This window comes from Elephas maximus, chromosome 10 (assembly GCF_024166365.1).
Source record: "Elephas maximus indicus isolate mEleMax1 chromosome 10, mEleMax1 primary haplotype, whole genome shotgun sequence".
NCBI lineage: Eukaryota > Metazoa > Chordata > Mammalia > Proboscidea > Elephantidae > Elephas > Elephas maximus.
The window spans coordinates 11,377,958-11,396,176 of NC_064828.1; the positions used below are offsets into that span (position 1 = coordinate 11,377,958).

The 18,219-nt window shown below is 40.4% G+C and overlaps 1 protein-coding gene across 6 annotated transcripts in view; it reads right to left on the reverse strand.

Annotated features, from left to right (window-relative positions):
- Positions 1-205: 205 nt before the first annotated feature.
- Positions 206-18,219, reverse strand: part of TRIM69 (tripartite motif containing 69) — a 32,155-nt gene continuing 14,141 nt past the window's right edge. For 5 of the 6 annotated variants that reach the window (XM_049899078.1, XM_049899080.1, XM_049899082.1 and 2 more), the window contains 6 exons: positions 12,045-12,518; positions 11,110-11,205; positions 8,306-8,539; positions 6,801-6,823; positions 6,592-6,716; positions 206-803 (listed from right to left, as the gene is read on the reverse strand). In XM_049899078.1, coding sequence (XP_049755035.1) covers positions 262-803; positions 6,592-6,716; positions 6,801-6,823; positions 8,306-8,539; positions 11,110-11,205; positions 12,045-12,518 — 1,494 coding nt within the window. In that variant the 3' untranslated portion in view covers positions 206-261. The remainder of the gene's footprint in view (positions 804-6,591; positions 6,717-6,800; positions 6,824-8,305; positions 8,540-11,109; positions 11,206-12,044; positions 12,519-18,219) is intronic. The other variant, XM_049899079.1, reaches the window with a different exon arrangement.

The following is an 18,219-nucleotide window of genomic DNA, read 5'->3' on the forward strand; positions in this document are numbered from 1 at the left end:
ATGCGGTTTGCTCCAGTAACAGGAGTGTGATCAGTCTCATGAGAGTCAATCTTGTGTCATGGAAGACCCCAGAGAATTACAATGACATCTTGAAAGGCTCTGGAAATCTATTTAGGACATTGAGAATTGAATTCAGTTTGTGATTCTCTCTTTTCGTTATTCATCCTTCTCCATAAATTGAGAAGAGAAACTAGAGAGACTGGTAAACTATTTCAAAACCTTCTTTAATAACATTCTGAATTACTATAACAGTATAACTAATTACTGTGGATGTAAGATCTGCAATGGTTCTTTATTCTCTCCACCATCATTCAGGCAGGGGCAGAAGTAGGGATAAAGTTTCTCAATGAAAGTGCTACTGAAGGTGTAAATGTGGTTCATGGTTTTAGCATCATAGAAGGACACCTGCCCTCCTTCATAGTCCAGGTATATGCCCACCTTGTTGAGGTTGTCCGTTAGTTTCAGACTGCAAGAAGGCAAATCCAGAGCCTTTAGATCAGTTTGGTTCCTTAGTCTTATAAGCCAGAATCCTTGCTCAGGAGTTAGAGGGCAACTGCCCTTCCGAATAATGGATTCTCTGACGACTCCCACTGTCCATTTTGTCTTCTTTGCTACTTCTACTTCCCAGTACCACTTTCCAGACGTGAAGCCTTTTGAACCCAGCACAGCTACACTTGAGTCAAACCGCTCTGGATCATCGGGCATTACCTGCTTGATGTCACCATGCCACACACTGGTTCGATTTTTGGAGAGCACCAGATTTGGGTGGGCTGTTTTAGGGTCCAGAGTTAATGGAGATAGGCCTAGTAAGAAAATAAAAGAAAGCAGGGCATGGGAGAAAAGGATTGAATGTAAATTCCCATTGTAAAAAGACAGTATTTACATAGATACCAGTACCTTATCCCCCATACACATAGGCTCTTAGACTGTCAGCGGGCAATTACTTATATACTTTACATTGTTTTTGGAATCCATATGGTTAAATTTTAGACATTTTTATATTTGTGGTAAAAATCAGACTTTACTCTTAAGCAAAGCATGGTTTAATAAAGGCAATAATACAAATCATGTGAATCTGTACTAATAAATATCAGAAAATAGAAACGCTGAAAGAGCAAAGATTAGGTAAGGTGGTTATTTTCTAAGGAAAATAAGGACATCTTAACATATATGAGATATATTTGCGATACTTTGGACAAACAGGCAAAAAGGGAATGTGGGTTAAAAACAGTAACTTGTGTGTGAGAGAAGGTGAGGGCTTGGCTATTAGAGAAATGTAAGACTGAGCTAACTGGGAGAGAGTTTATAGGACAACGGTCAGAGTGTATATTTGGTTTAAAAGATAATGGGACTTATGGAAACTGTTGAATTGGCAAATGTTTTACTGGTATCAGGAAAGAAAGAGGGAAAACCACTACAGATCCTACAGCCATTACAAAGATAATAAAGGAATATTACTAACAGCTTTATGCCAATAAAACTCATAACTTAGATGAAACAGACAAACTTCTTGAAAGACACAAACCAACAAAGCTCACTTAATAAGGAATAGATAAACTAAATAGCCCATGTCTGTTAAAGGAATTGAATTCATAGTTAACTCCAGGCCCAGATGGATTCGTTGGTGAATTTTACGAAATGTTTAAGAAAGAAATAATACCAACTTTATACAAACTCTTCCAGAAGACAGGAGAGGAGGGATTTATGAGGTCAGTATTACCCTGGTACAAAACCAGATAAAAACATTACAAAAAAAAGAAGAAAATTGCAGATCAATATCTCTATGAATACAGACACAAAAATCCTAAAAAAAAAATGTTAGCAAATCTAGCCCACCAGACTATATAAAAGAATTATAAATCAATACCAAGTGGGATTTACCCTAAGAATGCAAGCGTAGTTTAATATTTAGAAAGCAATTTAATTCACCAAAATTTAGGCATTTGGACCAAAAACAAACAAACAAACTTGTATGATCATCTCAATTAATGCAAGAAAAGCATTTGACAAACTTAAACATTTACTTATGACAAAAACTAAGACTAGAAGGAAGTTTCTCAGTCTGATAAAGGACATCTATGAAAACCCTACAGCTAACAGTGTATACAATGGTGAAAGACTGAGTCCTTCTCCCCTATGTTTGATAATGTTTGGTATCGAGATGTCTATTCTAACCACTTCTACTCAACATGGTACTAGAGGTCTTAGTCAGTGGAATAAAGGAAGTAAAAGAAATAAAAGGCTGACACACTGGAAAGGAATAAATAAAACTGTATTTATACATGATAGGATTATCTACATAGAAGAAGTCTAAGGAATCTACCAAACATCTACTAGAGTTAGTAAATAATCTGGGAAGCTATAGGATACAAAGTCAATATACAAAAATCAATGGTATTTCTAGAGTGTAGCAATGAACAATTAGAAATTAAAATCTTTTAAATATCACTTAAAGTAGTATCAAAAAACCATGAAATACTTAGGGATAAATTTAACAAAAATATGTACAAGACCTGTATATAGAAAACATTGCTGAGATAATTTAAAGAACATAAGTAAATGGAGAAATATACCATGTCCATGAATCAGAAGACTCTTATTATTAAAATGTCAATTCTAAGTTGACCTTTAGAATAAATGCAATCCCAGTCAAAATAGCAGCAGAATTTTTGACAGAAATTGACAAGCTGATTCCAAAATGCATATGGAAATACAATGAACCTAGGTTAGCCAAAATAATTTTGAAAAAGGAAAAAAAAATCAGAGGACTCACACTACCTGATTTCAAGATGTACTATAAAGCTACAGTAATCAGGACAGTGTGTTATTGTAACCAAACACTTTGAGGGACAGAGTAGCAGGGGCGGGGGTCTGGGGACCATTGTTTTGGGGGACATCCGGGTCAACTGGTGTAACAAAGTTTATTAAGAAGATGTTCTGCATTCCACTTTCGTGAGTGGCGTCTGGGGTCTTAAAACTTGCAAGTGGCCATCTAAGATGCATCAATTGGTCCCAACCCACCTGGAGCAAAGGAGAATGGAGAACACCAAAGACACAAGGGACTCAAATTCAAGTAAAAAGACCAGATTCAATGGTTTGACTGAGACTAGAGGAACCTCAGAAGTTATGGCCCCCAGACTCTCTGCTAAGCCAGAACTAAAACCATTCCCAAAGCCCACTCTTCAGACAAAGATTAGACTGGACTATAAAACATAAAATAATACTTATGAAGTGTGTGCTTCTTAGTTCAAGTAGATACATAAGACTAAATGGGCAGCTACTGTCCAGAGGCAGGATGAGAAGGCAGAAAGGGATGTGTGCTGGCTGAATGGATATGGGAAACCTGGGGTGGAAGCGGGGAGTGTGCTGTTACATTGTAGGGGCTCCAACTAGGGTCACATAACAATATATGTATAAATTTTAGTATAAATTAACTTGAGCTGTAAACTTTCACCTAAAACACAATTAAAAAAAAAGAGAGAGAGTGTGTTATTGGAATAAGAGTGGATACATAAATCATTGGCACAGAATGGAGTCCATAAACAGACTCACAGCTGATTTTTCACAAAGGTGCCAATGTATTTCATATTTTATTGGCAAAATAATAGTCTTTTAAACAAATGATGCTGGAACAATTGGACACCCACATCCGAAAGTTACTTTGATCCTCACATCACACCATATATAAAAATTAAATGTAAATGGAGCATATGCTTAAATATGAGAGCTAAAACAATAAAACCTTTAGGAAAAAGTATAAGAAAAAGAATCTTTGTGACCTTGTGTTGGGGGAAGATTTCATAGGACAAAAAAGAATGAATCATAAGAAAAAGATAAATTGTACTTTTTCAAAATTAAACATTTTTCTCTTTGAAAGAGCCTGTTAAGAAAATGAAAAGACCAGCCACTGGCTGAGAGAAAATATTTTTCAAAACATATATCTGATAAAGGACTAGTATCCTTTACAACTTATTAATATTAATTTTTTAAAAGCCCAATAAAGAAGATGGGCAAATGATTGAAGACACTTAACCAAAAAAGACATATGAATGGCAACTAAGCATATGAAAATATGCTCAACATCATTAGTCATTAGAGAAATTAAAACCACTATACTGGTTAAAATTAAAAAGATCGACATTATCAAATTTTGGTGAAGAGGTATAGCAACTGGGACTCTCATTCACTGTGGAAGGGAATGCAAAATGGTACTCAAACTTTACAAAAATAATTTGGTAGTTTCTTATGAAATTAAACATGCACTTAGTATACAACCTAGCAATCCCACAACTAAATATTTGTCCCCCCACCAAAAAAAAAAAAAAAAATGAAAACACAAAATTTGTTAAAAAATGATCAGGCAACTTTATTCATAATAGCCCAAAACTGGAAACAACCCAGCATCCATCAACTGGTGAATGACTAAGCGTGTAAGAAATATTGCTCACTAATAAAAAAGAATGACTTTTGATTGATACATGCAAAAATGGGTGAGTCTCAAAACAAATTATGCTGAGTGATAAAAAATCAGACACAAAAGACTACATAATGTATGACTCTATTTATATGTACGTACATGAGGAACCTGTACATAGATCAAGAGACAGTCATTCAAACAGAACCAGGGGATACTGCATAGTTTAAAGTCAGGAAGGGTGTGTGTCAGGGTTGTATCATTTTACCGTACTTATTCAATCTGTATGCTGAACAGATAATCTGAGAAGCTGGACTATGTGAACAAGAATGGGGCATCTGGATTGAAGGAAGACAGACTCATTAACAACCTGTGTTTTGCAGATGACATGATCTTGCTTGCTGAAAGTGAAGAGGACTTGAAATACTTACTGATGAAGATCAAAGACCACAGCCTTCAGTATGGATTATACCTCAAAGTAAAGAAAAAAAAAAATCCTCACAACTGGTCCAATAAGCAACATCATGATAAGCAGAAAAAATATTGAAGTTGTCAAGGATTTTTACTCGGATCCCCAATCAACACCCATGGAAGCAGCAGTCAAGAAATCAAAAGACATATTGCATTAGGCAAAACTTCTGCAAAAGACCTCTTTAAAGTGTTAGAAAGCAAAGATGTCACCTGGAAGACTAAGGTGCACCTGACCCAAGCCATAGTGTTTTCAATCACCTCACATGCATGTGAAATAAGAACATCGAAAAAGAATTGATGCCTTTGAATTATGGTGTTGGTGAAGAAGACCGAATATACCGCGGACTGCCAAAAGAATGAAAAAATCTGCCCTGGAAAAAGTACAGCCAGAATGCTCCTTAGAAGCAAGGATGGTGAGACTTGGACATGTTATCAGGAAGGATCAGTCCCTGGTGGACGTCATGCTTGGTAATGTACAGGGTCGGTGAAAAAGAGGAAGACCGTCAAAGAGATGGATTGACACAGTGGCTGCAACAATGGGCTCAAGCATAACAATGGTCATGAGGATGGCAGAGGACCGGGCACTGTTTCATTCTGTTGTACATAGGGTCCCTATGAGTTGGAACCGACTTGATGGCACCTTACAACAACAAAAGTGAAATAAAGCAGATCAGTAGTTGTTAGAGACTGGCTGCAAAGGGGCATGAAGGAATTTTTGGGGGTGATAGAAATATTCTATATCTTGCTTATGAAGATATTTATGTAAGTTTATACATTTGTCAAAACGCTTCAAATTGTACACTTAGAATTGCGAATTTTGCTGTGTTACACCTCTGTGATGGAGCCCTGGTGGCATAGTGGTTAAGCACTTGGCTGCCACTCAACAGGTGGGTGGTTCGAACCCACTAGCCACTCCACTGGCGAAAAATGTAGCAGTCTACTTCCATAAAGAGTACAGCCTTGGAAACCCTATGGGCAATTCTACTTTGTCCTATATGACCCCTGTGAGTCAGAATCGACTCAACAGCAACGGGTTGATTTGATTTTGGACACCTCAGTGTCAATTATGTGGAAAAAAATTGTTGTCAGGGATATAGATTTAAGGTTTTTATTAAATCAGTAACTACAAACCATAATATTAATGAGTCTATATGAATTCTATAAAAAAAACTTTGTTCAGAACTTCTATAAAGATCTTTACTTAGAAGTTTATTTAACATTCTTGAAATGCTGTTTTTGTTCTTTTGTCCTGCTCAGTCCTCAGGTATCTGCAGGAACACAAAAACTTACTGTTCTTATTAGGCATACTCCTTGCCATTATTGGCTTTCTTCTGAAACACTGAAGTTTTCTAAATCATCTCCTAAAATGTTATTTTCTGTGTTATGAATACCACATACAAGGGACCTTTAAAGACTGTATGAACCTATGAACAGTTCCTCCAGAAACTTCCTCTTTCTTCAGGGCAGAGAAGCCCCAGGGATTTATATAACTGATTTATCAAAAGAGGGAAAATTTTTGGCTGTTACCACATTTGATAGAACAATCAAACAAAACTGTAGACTTAGAAGTAATTCTGATGCCTTTTGGCTGAACTCTACCCTTCCCCACCCCAGACTCTAAAGTACTGATTAGGCCCACAGAAGAGGTCCCACAGAGGAACATAGATTAGGCATCCCCGGGGCCAATAGCTACTAGCCACTGATACCTGGAGAGAGGGTGGACTGCATTTCCTTCCACATAATGTACTGGATAGGGCCTTTGAACTGGCCCAGGCTCAGCTTTCTGGAGATAAGCTCTCTAGGTGTCAGCACCCTCATTCCTTGCTCCAAGCTGCAGGGGACATAAATCATTTACTCTTAGACATCTCCAAGGACTGAAGGGAGTGTATTAAGAATACCATAGAGAAACTCTTACCTCTCCAAGAGAGTTGTGATGTCCTAGAAGAGGAAAGGAGAAATAGAGAGGTCAGATGTCTATTCATCAACTCTGGAAATTTCTTTGGTAGTATAGGCCACCACCAGAATTTGATCATCCATGCTGGGCCCCTGTGCAGGTGAACCCCATCCCATTTCAACTAACCCCTCTCATCCTCTGTATGCCTTTCTTTTCTGTATGGGAACACTTGAATCCCCAATCTAGCACAGGCTAAACCAGCCTTACTTTGCTCTGATTTTCTAGAGTTCCTTTTAACAGGAAATGAGAGAGAAGTCAACAGGACAATAATCAAGGTTAAACAATTTTTACCTATACTTCCAAATAGTCTTGAAAGCATTTCAGCCCTAAGGTCACTTTACTTTACTCTGGCTAATTAAGAACTTTAGCAGTGAAGCTTTAGGTAGCAAAAGTTGGCCAACAGCTTCCCAAACAGATTGATTTATGATTGCTAAGAGCCAGTCAAGGATACAACTCTGGTTGCAATATTCTTATTTTTAACCCTTTGGTAACCCAATTATGTTCTGCCTTGAATTTTTTGTGGATACCATATGTTTTCTTTAATGGAAGCATTCTGAATCATTGAGTGTGTCTGAATTTTTGGTAGGTAGTATGTTTTTTTTCCCCCTTACCCCTTCCACAAGCCTAACCTAAGTGTTTAGTTGTACATCTGAAGTACCACTAATTACACCCTAGAATCCCCACTGGGGACTATTGGTACATATGTGTAACAAATAAAAAATTTCTACTTTTCCTTCCAAAAATGCAGACACCTTATACAATACCCTGTAAAAACAGTACTTTGCAGCACACACCCTTTTCTTCAGTTTCGAATAGTCGTAAAGGCCCCTGCCTTGTGGTAGCACAAGCTGTCAGTGGTGCAGCAGCTTCCCAATGAACCCCAGAAGCTGAAAAAGTTCATGGTTGCTATATGTACCACCAGGCACAAAAGGGTTTAAGAAGTAAAGCTCTGATACTCTTTATGGGAAAATATTAAAATAATGTACACAGGCAGTCCCCGGATTAAGACTGTGCTCCCTTCCAACGACCCCTAAGTCGAATTACCTCCTTTTTTTTTTTTTTTTTTTTTAGTTTTTATTATTAGTGTCTTTATAAATCTGATCTTTATTTGTCTTTGAGAGTTGGCATGAGATTGATAACATCAGCAAATTACATCCTTCAGCACTGTATGTAATACATATTACCAATGATAAGATGTAAAAAAAACAACAATGGACAGGCCTAAGTGCAGTTCGTCATAACTCGAATATGTCGTAAGTCAGGGAATACCTGTATTATTATTCATGGATTTTATTATCTTCTTCTCTAGGAGGGTGAGAGTGAAGCTTTCAACTGAGCATAGGGCAAAAGGAGCCTCCCACTTTCCTCCCAGAGAATAGTAAAACCACAACAGTTGTTTTTTCCCTAGCTTTAGCATTGCACTGAAAAGCAAGTTCTACATTCTTTCCAGCCGCCTCCCCACCTACTTTGAGAAATTCGAAGGCGTTCTGCTGTTCCATCCGGGCCTGGATGCTCACCAACATCTCCTTGGTGAGGAGACACTGCTCCTGAAGCTGGTTGAGATTCAGCTCCATCTCTTCATTCAGGGCTTTCCCCTCTTCCCGGAGCTCATTTAACACTTCCTTTTCTTTGCTGTGCAGGAACTGATGCAGCTTTAGAAACTCCAAAGAGATGTGTTGCTGCAGATGTAGCTTGTTTTCCTGGAAACCTCCATGATCATCACCATGGTAATTATTGAGACTACCACTTGGGGTAGGGACCCACACCACCAACACTCACACAACTTGGGAAATACCATAAGGGAGAAGCGTATACAAATGGCTGTTGCATATCAATAGTCAACCACTCTAAAAGGATCCCTTTGGGGGGCTTTCCCTTATTTCCCAGCTGGCTTAATAGTTCAGGGTGAAACAGACAAAAGCAGTCTCTAGGTTCCTATTGCAGTACTGAGGTGGTAACCAATGTCGTATTAAATGTCAACAATGTGGTGAAACCCACGTGGAATGGTTTACTACAGATTAGTAAGTAAACACAATGAAGCCTGTGCATACCTTTCTTACTGGTTAGTCCACCCCTGTCTCCTACCCAGAAGTACAAGCAAATTGTCTACCAAACAGTGCTTCTTTGGCTGGGACCGTAAGGAGGCTTGAAGAATTGTCCTGATCTAGAAATAAGAACTGGGGGGACGCCACTCTTGCTGCCAGGACAATACAGAAGTGGCAGAGATGAGCAGTGTTCAAAGCACTGAAATAGATAACTGGTCCACTTGCGGCTCTTTTCTTGGGTAACCTCATCTTTAACGAATTCCACCTTCAGTCACACATCCCCACAGCTGCATCTTGGATTTTATCATTCTCAGCACCTGCACTATCTCCGAAATAACACACTCTGCTCCCAGCCTGCTTGCCCAGGTTCTCCCCCTGCAACGACTACTGAAGCTCATGGAAACCTCCTGTTCGTTGACCTTTCACTTTTTTTTTTTTTTACTCCACTTCTTCTGCCTTCATGTCCCCTCTTACCCAGCTTGGATTACAAGGTCTAGCATTATAATTGAACTCTTAAAATAGACATAAGTCCCCCTCTTCCGTAGCTCACACTTTTCTGGCTTCCCTCCTACTTTTGCCACCACTACTTCTAGTCTCCTATGTTGGTTCTACCTCTTCTACGGGCTCTAAACGTTACTTGATGTTCTGTCCTGGGCTGTCTCCCATTGTCACGCTATATTCTCTTTCTCATCAGTATCTTGTACTCCCATGGCTTTAAATGCCATCTCTATGCAGACTTTTTATCTCCAGCCTAGACCGACTTCTGACCTCCAGATTTCTATAGGCAACTGGCCGTTGGACATCTCCGCTCACCCCTCTCATCTAATCAATTGCTATGTCCAGAGAATTTATATCCAAAGCATATGAAGAAGCTGTTTGTTTCTCTCCATATTCACCCTCTTTAGTCCGTGCCATCATCTTCATTCTGTGAGATCACTGGTGTAGCCTTCTAACCATTGTCTTTATTATAGCCCCTCTCCAATTCATTCTCCACAGAGCTAGCAACGCAATATTTTCAAATGAAATGAAACCATGTCCTGCTTTAATGGCTTTTCATTATTCACAGGATGAGTCTGAAATTCTCAACATTATCTACAAGGGCCAATTTCATCTCACTCACCGTGTTCCAGCTTTATTGGCTATCTCTCTGTTTTTTAACATACAACTAACTTCCTGTCTTAGGGCTTTTCCTAGAACAGTCTTCTCCAGGCCACCTCCTTCCTGTTTCCTTCACCCAGTATCACTTGATTAAGTTACTCATCTTTCAGTTCTCAGTTTTTAAAAGCAGACTTCTTCAGGGACTATCCTCACCCTGAGTCTAGATTAGGTTCTCCATTTATATGCTCTCTTAGCACTCTATCGATATTTTCCTTTGTGGTACTTATCACAGTTATTTTGTTGTTATTTATGGGATTATTTAGCATGCCTCCCACCCCCAACACCTAGTATAATGCCTGAGCCACTCAATACATTTTTGTTAAATGAATAAATGTTCACTGTAATAGCTGAACTAGGAACTCTTAAAACAGCAACAAATTCTTTGGTGACATCATTACTTCCACTTATCCTTCTTCTTACCCTTACTCTACATATTTCTTTGTCCACGTGGCAAATGCCAGAGAAGTCTCCTCCATAGAATAATTGATGAAGAAACAGAACTCCCAATTTAGACTTCCCAACCTAGAGGTTGATTTGCCGAATCTCTAACTGTTAAAGTTGTCCTAGAGCTCTGCTAAAGTTGAAAGTTAGGCAATAGCTTTATTCAGTTTGGGGGCAGCTACAAAAAAATCAAATCATATGAGAAAAACCAGCAAGCTGAGAGACCTTTGTCCCTAGGTAGCCTAGTTGTAAACCCAAAGGAAAGAAAGGTATTTTTCAGTGGAGTTTTGGGTAAATTCTTTATATTGGCATAGATAAAAAGGAATGGCCGGGCAGATCACATCCCCACAACCATCACCTAGTAATTGAACCATCAAAGAGTCCAGCATATTAGGATAAAGGTCAGTTTGTTTTCTCTATGTGGATTAATTGTTGGGAACCTACTCTACTTCCATATTCCTTCCCACCCTTCAGTGTCAGTTTTCTAATTCTGTAGTTGAGGTGCCTGAGGAAATATATTTAGTGAGATTGATGAGATCCACATATCCACCTTTCCATGTAGCTAGTTGAGCTTACAAGGATAAGTGTTCCAGTTCTATTTCATGATCACTCTCCCCGCCCCTCACCTTGTAAGCAGCAATAGCATCTTTCTGCATGTTCCTCAGGGACTGAAGCTCCTTCAGGGTTGCCTCCAGTTGACTCTGATGGATGGTAAGCTCCTCCTGGGAATACCAAGTAGGATTAACTCGCAACCCACTTGGGAGATGAAGGGCTGTAAGTGATCCATAGAGAATATCTCCCCCAAACCCCAGTGTGCCAGAAAACAGCAGAGCTCTTGCCAGAAAGGTCTTTCTCTTTCCCCATATCACCATCCCTGTCTCTTTCAGGAATTAAGAAAATTACAAACAGTAGAGAATTTTAGTTTTGCCCACTTATTACTCGCTACAGGGGTCTGAAGAAGGTAGTGGACCTATATACATTTCTCACTCTAGTTACGCTGTTCTCACCAGCTGTACTTTTACATTGTTCTCTTCACTTGGAATGCTCCTTTTCCTTTCTGCCCATTCAAATCCAAATGATTCCCCGTTCAAGTCCTAACCATGTCCTTTACCAAGCGTCCCCTGACTATTTCAGCTCTAGCTAATCTTCTCTGAAATTCTAGATGCTTATGAATTACAAATGTGACAGTATTTTGCTCTCAGTAGTATACTGTCTTATATTGGATCTGTTGTGTTATTCATTTTAAACTTGGCCAAGTTTTGAGAATAAGAGCAATATCTTGTACATCCATATTCTCCACAGTGCCTAGTAGAGTGTGCTCCTGGCAGGATGTAGGTAAATATTTAATTGATTGAGGGAGTGGGCCAGAGTTCCTCTACTACCCCTTTCCTATAAGCAGAAACTCTGGGGAAAGAACTTTGCAAGACTTGTTTTATTTTCTGCACACTGAGCTTTCTAAGCATCGTTTAAATAAAGGGGTGGGGGTGGAAGAGAGAAGAAACCCTACAAAAGAATTTTCCCAGCTTTCCCAAGGATTGCTGAAGGCCCAGGGCTCACGTACCGTGAAGAAATGGACAGCATCGGAGATCTGCAGGAACTCCTTAGACCGTCCCACAGACAACCGGGCATCCTTGCATTGAAAGCAGATCAGTTTCCCATCCAGTTTACTGTACAGTTTCAGGTTCTCGCCATGTTCTGGGCACTGTGGGTGGCCCCTGAGCAGGGGTAGCTCCTTGACCTTCTCCACCAGCTTCTCCACTACAGTGTTGAATGTGCAGTTGCTACATTGACATAGCATCTTACACTCAGGGCAGAAGGTTTCCTTTGCTTGCTGCTTCCAAAAGTTTTGGATACAGATCTGGCAGAAGTTGTGGCCACAGCTTAGCATCAGTGGGTCACGGAACCAGTCCTGACACAGTGGGCAGTGTAGCTCCTTAGTGATATCTTGTATCTGCACTTTAGAGTGTATCTGGGTTACTGGATCATTCATTTCAACATAGCTGCCTGAATCCATGGTAGAGGAGGTGGAGGGTACCTTTGGAAAGGAACAGCTAAAATGAGTCGCCCTTTCTTGCTGTCCACTTCAGCACTCCAGGATCATGGGCCCCATTCCTAAAGAAGCTGAAGATTGGAGCAGCCAGAGTAAAATTGCCATTGCTAGCATCATAGTTTACTACTACTCCCAACAGTATTTAAATTTTAATATAGAACCAAGGCATGGAAAGGAGTACTCAAAGGAATATATTTTGTCCCTTCTTCTTCCCACTTTCCCCAGTATCACTTGAAAGTTTTACTTCCAACTTCTGTTCTACTACTTGTTACCCTTATTTTTTTGTTTTCTAGAAATCATGTACTCAGAATTGGAAGATCACTCAGATTTCTCAGTCAGCGTCATAATATGATATCATTAACCACTCATTTTTCCCAGCATGCACCCTCCCCTGGGTGCTAAAGCTAGCAGGCAGTGATCCTGGGGAATAAAAATTGGAACTGAGATGAAGTTCCACGTAGGAGGGTAATTTGTATGACAGAGATAAGTATGTTTCAGAGGAACATAATAAATGAACCCCTGGCTGTTGACTGGGGGGGTGTGGTGAGGGGAAACTTGTAGGAGGGAGGTCTAAGATGGGACTTGAAAGATCAGACTTAGGCAGATAAAAGGGAGGAAGATTATTATGAAAAAAAAGGAAATATTAAAGGTACACATACTATTTTGTAATTTCTATATCATCTTCCTCTGGAAGCTGAAAAACTTAAAACAAATATAGACAGAAGAATCATTCAGAAGCAGAGTTCCTGAGGGCTGGTCCAGGGCTTACTCATTCTGCTTTTGAGAGGGAAACTGAAGCTCAGAGTTTTACCAACTTCCTCTGACACTCAAGTCAATAGTAGAATCAGGGGAATTGAAAGACTTCTGACCCTAAGGCCAGAGCTGTCTCCATTTGCTGTACATAATTGAGCACAGGTACTCCCTGACTTAGGACATTTCCGAGCTATGACAAAGCGAACTTAGGACCATTCTGTTTTTTTAATATCTTACTGTTAGTCTATATGTACTATGCACATAGTGTTGCAGCATGTGATTTGCTGATTCTTGTGACACCCCACAAAAGCAGACAAAGATTGGATGTATAAAGATATTGATAATAAACTCGTTGCTGTCTAGTTGATTCTGACTCATAGCGACCCTATGGGACAGAGCAGAACCGCCCCATAGTTTCCAAGGAGCACCTGGTGGATTCAAACTGCCGACCTTCTGGTTAGCAGCCATGGCCCTTAACCACAACACCACCAGGGTTTCCACTGATAATAAAAGGCAATAATAATGAAAACTAAAAGGAAAAAAAATGAGGTATCCAACGTATGTCAGAACTGACTTACGACAGAGTTGTCAGTACGGAATCCTGTACTAAGTCAGGGGTTACCTGTATCTAGAACTGCATTAGTCCTCATTTCCTACCCCTGTTCCCAGTTAGAAGTTTGCATTTGTCTCTAAGGGGCTTAAAAAAGGCCCAGTCATATTCAGATCTATTCTAGCCATAGGTAAAATCTTTCATCCCGTTGTCAGATTCCATTCTCATTAACGACTATTTCTATGGCTCTCCTCCCATACCCAGATTCTGACTTCTTTCTGTCCAAATGCATTGACTTGAGTCCCTAGACCTTTGCTTCATAGTTTCCCACCTAGCATGTGTTCCTTATCCCTGACACCTGATCTCCTCAAAGCGAGGTCTTACCTGTCTGGACCTAATATAGCCATTTTCTCTTTGAATGCTGTGCCACTACCTCTCCATCATTCTCTCTAGTCTCTTTTTCTGAAACTCATTCTCAGAAAAATATCAGAGTTTCTCACTTAGTCTCCATTTCTCTTAATCCTCCTTGAGGTCTCTAACCCCATAGCTCTCTGCACTGTGCTCTGGACATTTTCTCCTATCCTTTTTTATAGACGCTATTTATTTTTTTAAACGTCTTTGAGATGAGTGCTTCCTCAATCAACTATTTGCAGGAGGCTTGTGTGAGTGTGGAGACAGGGCCATGTTTGAGGCTGTATATGTGAGTCCTTAGAAACCTTCCAGTTCCCCTCGATCAGCATAGCAGGGTTGCTCACAATGCAGTCTGTCTCTTCCACTCTGTCTCACCAACAGACTGCTTCTGCAAATTTGACTTGTTTGTCCATGTTCAACTTCACGTTTTCTATATCTCTAATCTTTGTGACAAATGACTGTGGGGAAGCTCTTGCTTCAGCCAGCTTGTTTGCTCCGCGTTTATTCAAAAACTTGTTTGTCTTGTCCCTCAAGATGGGGCACTTTCTTTGGAGAACTGTGTCACTCCAGCTTTGCATAAGCTCTGTAGCCCTAGGCATCCTTTCTTACATTCCTGTTTGACCTCACTATATTTTGCAGTCCTTCCTCATAGGCTGTAGTCCAGGCATACAAATGTCTCTAATTTCATTGAAAATAAAGTTTGTCCATTTTTCATTTTCTGTAGTTTTGAGTTAAAGAAGGATAAATTTCTCAGAGTAGAAAAAAATTACTTTTTTTATCCCACCATTTAAAAATCAAAACCTAAATTATTTTTTACACTTTATCCAACATTTCTATTTAGAGAAGGTCAAGTGAGTATGTGTGTGTGTATTTATGTGGATAGGGAGGAGATGGAGATATTTCAGTTTGACGTCAATACAGCATTACCAAATTGACCAGATCGGGTAACGTGCATTCAGCAGTAATCAGCATGGATGCCTCTCCCCAAAGACTACAAGTTGAACTTCTCTCTAGTACACAGGAATTGGGACTTAAAGTCAATATTAAGCAGTGTTATAGAAAATACTATGTGCTATTCCTTGCACACCTGAATTTTTAGGCTAAGATTCATCCTCAATACTTTCTAGACATGCTATTCAGTCTCTGCCATTCCCTTAGTCGGCGCTAAAGGACAGGCCTACACATACCAGTCTTCCGATCCCAGACTGTTGTTGTTAGCTGAGTCAGCCCGACTCATGGCCCCCCCATACATGACAGGATGGAACCATAGGGTTTTCATTGGCTGATTTCCGGAAGTAGATCACCAGGTCTTCCTAGTCTGTCTTAGTCTGGAAGCTCCACTGAAACCTGTTCAGCATTATAGTGACACACAAGCCACTACAACAGACAAGTGGTGGCTGTGCTTGAACTGCAACAGCCAGGAATTGACCTGGGTCACCCACAAGGAAGGTGAGAATCTACCACAGAGGTACCACTGCCCTCTCCCCTAGACTACAGCTGATTAAAATAGAGGTGGGCAACTGACCCATTCCACAGAGTATTCAACAACCCAAGATGTGGTCTAATGAAAAAAGATGATCTGGGAAAAGTCATAGACACACCCACACACCTTGAAGCTTCCATCGTAAGCCTGCTCTGACTTAAGCCAGATACCTCATTTTTTTTTTTTTTTTTAGTTTTTGTTATTACTGGGTCTGAGGCTAGGGACCATTGTCTTGGGGGACATCTAGGTCAGTTGGGATAACATGGCTTATAAAGAAAATGTTCTACATCCTACTTTGGTGAGTAGTGTCTGGGGCATTAAAAGCTTGCAAGCAGCCATCTAAGATACATCTCTTGGTCCCATCCCATCTGGAGCAAAGGAGAATGAAGAAAACCAAAGGCATAAGGAAAATATTAGTCCGAAGGACTAAAGGACCATATAAACCACAGTGTCCACCAGCCTGAGCCTAGAAGAACTAGGTGGTACCTGGCTACTACCGCCAACCGCAACGACAGGGATCACAATAGAGGGTCCTGGACAGAGTGGGAGAAAAATGTAGAACAAAATTCAAATTCACAAAAAAAGACCAAACTTACTGGTCTGACAGAGACTGGAAGAACCCCTGAGACTATGGCCACCGGACACCTTGCTAACTCAGAACTGAAGCCGCTCCCAAAGTCCACCTTTCAGCCAAAGATTAATATGGGGTTGCTATGAGTCGGAATCAACTTGACAGCAACAGGTATTGGTTTAGAAAACAAATATTAACACATGTGAGGAATGTGCTTCTTTGTTCAATCAAGTATACGAAGCCCAATGGGCAACACCTGCCCAAAACAAAGACAAGAGGGCAGGAAGGGACAGGAAAACTGGACAACTATATACAGAGAACCCAGGGTGGAAAGGGAAAGGGGAGAGTGTTGACACAATGCAGGGACTGCAGCCAGTGTCGCAAAACAATTTGTGTATAAATTTCTGAACGAGAAACTAATTTGCACTGTAAACTTTCACCTAAAGCACAATAAAATTAAAAAAGAAAAAAAACCCGATGATCTGGATAAATCAGAACCTCTCCTGAATTTGAATCTGGAAACACTGAGAGAATCAGGAAATTGACAGTAGAAGCAAAAGCTCACAGACTGCCATGAGGTAGTTTGGGATGAAGAGTCACGGCAAGGGGAGTTACAAGGAAACAAAATCTAGGAACTGAGAGTTAAACAGAAGGCAGAAGAAACAGAGATTCAGGGTAGAGGGAGTCAGTTGATAAAGACAGGAACCGTAAACCTGTTGCCTTCTAGACCATTCTGACTCATAGTGATCCTGTAGGACAGGGTAGAACTGACATATGTGATTTCCAAGGCTGTAATGTTACAGAAGCAAGTTTCAGAAAATACCAAGCCATGGTATTTTCAATCACATCATATGCCTGTGAATGCTGGACAATGAATAAGGAAGACCGAAGAAGAGTTAACACCTTTGAATTACGATGTTGGCAAAGAATATTGAATATACCATGGACTGCCAAAAGAACGAACAAATCTGTCCTGGAAGAAGTGAGGCCAGAATGCTCCTTAGAGGCAAGGATGGCGAGACTGTGTCTTACATACTTTGGACATGTTGTCAGGAGGGATCAGTCCCTGGAGAAGGACATCGTGCTTGGCAGAGTACAGGGTCAGCAGAAAAGAGGAAGACCCTCAACGAGGTGGATTGACACAGTGGCTGCAACAATGAGCTCAAGCATAACAACGATTGTAAAGATGGCACAGGACCAGGCAGTGTTTCGTTCTGTTGTGCATAGGGTCGCTATGAGTCGGAACCGACTCGATGGCACCTAACAACAACAACAGTGTTACAGAACAGCTGCTAACCAAAAGGTCAGCAGTTCGAATCCACCAGGCGCTCCTTGGAAACTCTATGGGGTAGTTCTAGTCTGTCCTACAGGGTCGCTTTGAGTCGGAATTGACTCAATGGCAACAGGTTTTGGTTTTTTATTTTTAACCTTACAGAAGCAGACTACCATATCTTTCTCCCGTAGAGCAGCTGGTGGTTTTGAACTGCCAACCCAGCACTTCCCCACTGCACCACCAGGGCTCCTCAGGAGGAACTGTAGGGAGAAATAAACTTGGAGAGTGGCTGTGTTACATTAAGTACAGCACTGTCTTTTTTTGGTGCCCCCCAGATTCCCGAGCTTGGCATGATGCCTTGCCATAGTTGGGCTCAACAAGTGTGTTGGTAAGTAAGCTTACCTCTTTGCTTAAGGTAACTTGTTTGAATCTCTACTTCTTATAACAGAATTTTTAACCCCTTGTAATCAACCCTCTACCCTAGCGCTCTACTGAAACCGTTTTCTTAAAGCTCACTGTTGAGTGTATTAAACACGCGTTTCTGACTTACCCTCAATCCACATCCTCCTTGACGTAGTATTTCCTTTGGTTGTTGTGGCCCTGCATTGTCCTACTTCCCCTCCTTCTGACCACTTTTTTGCCTCA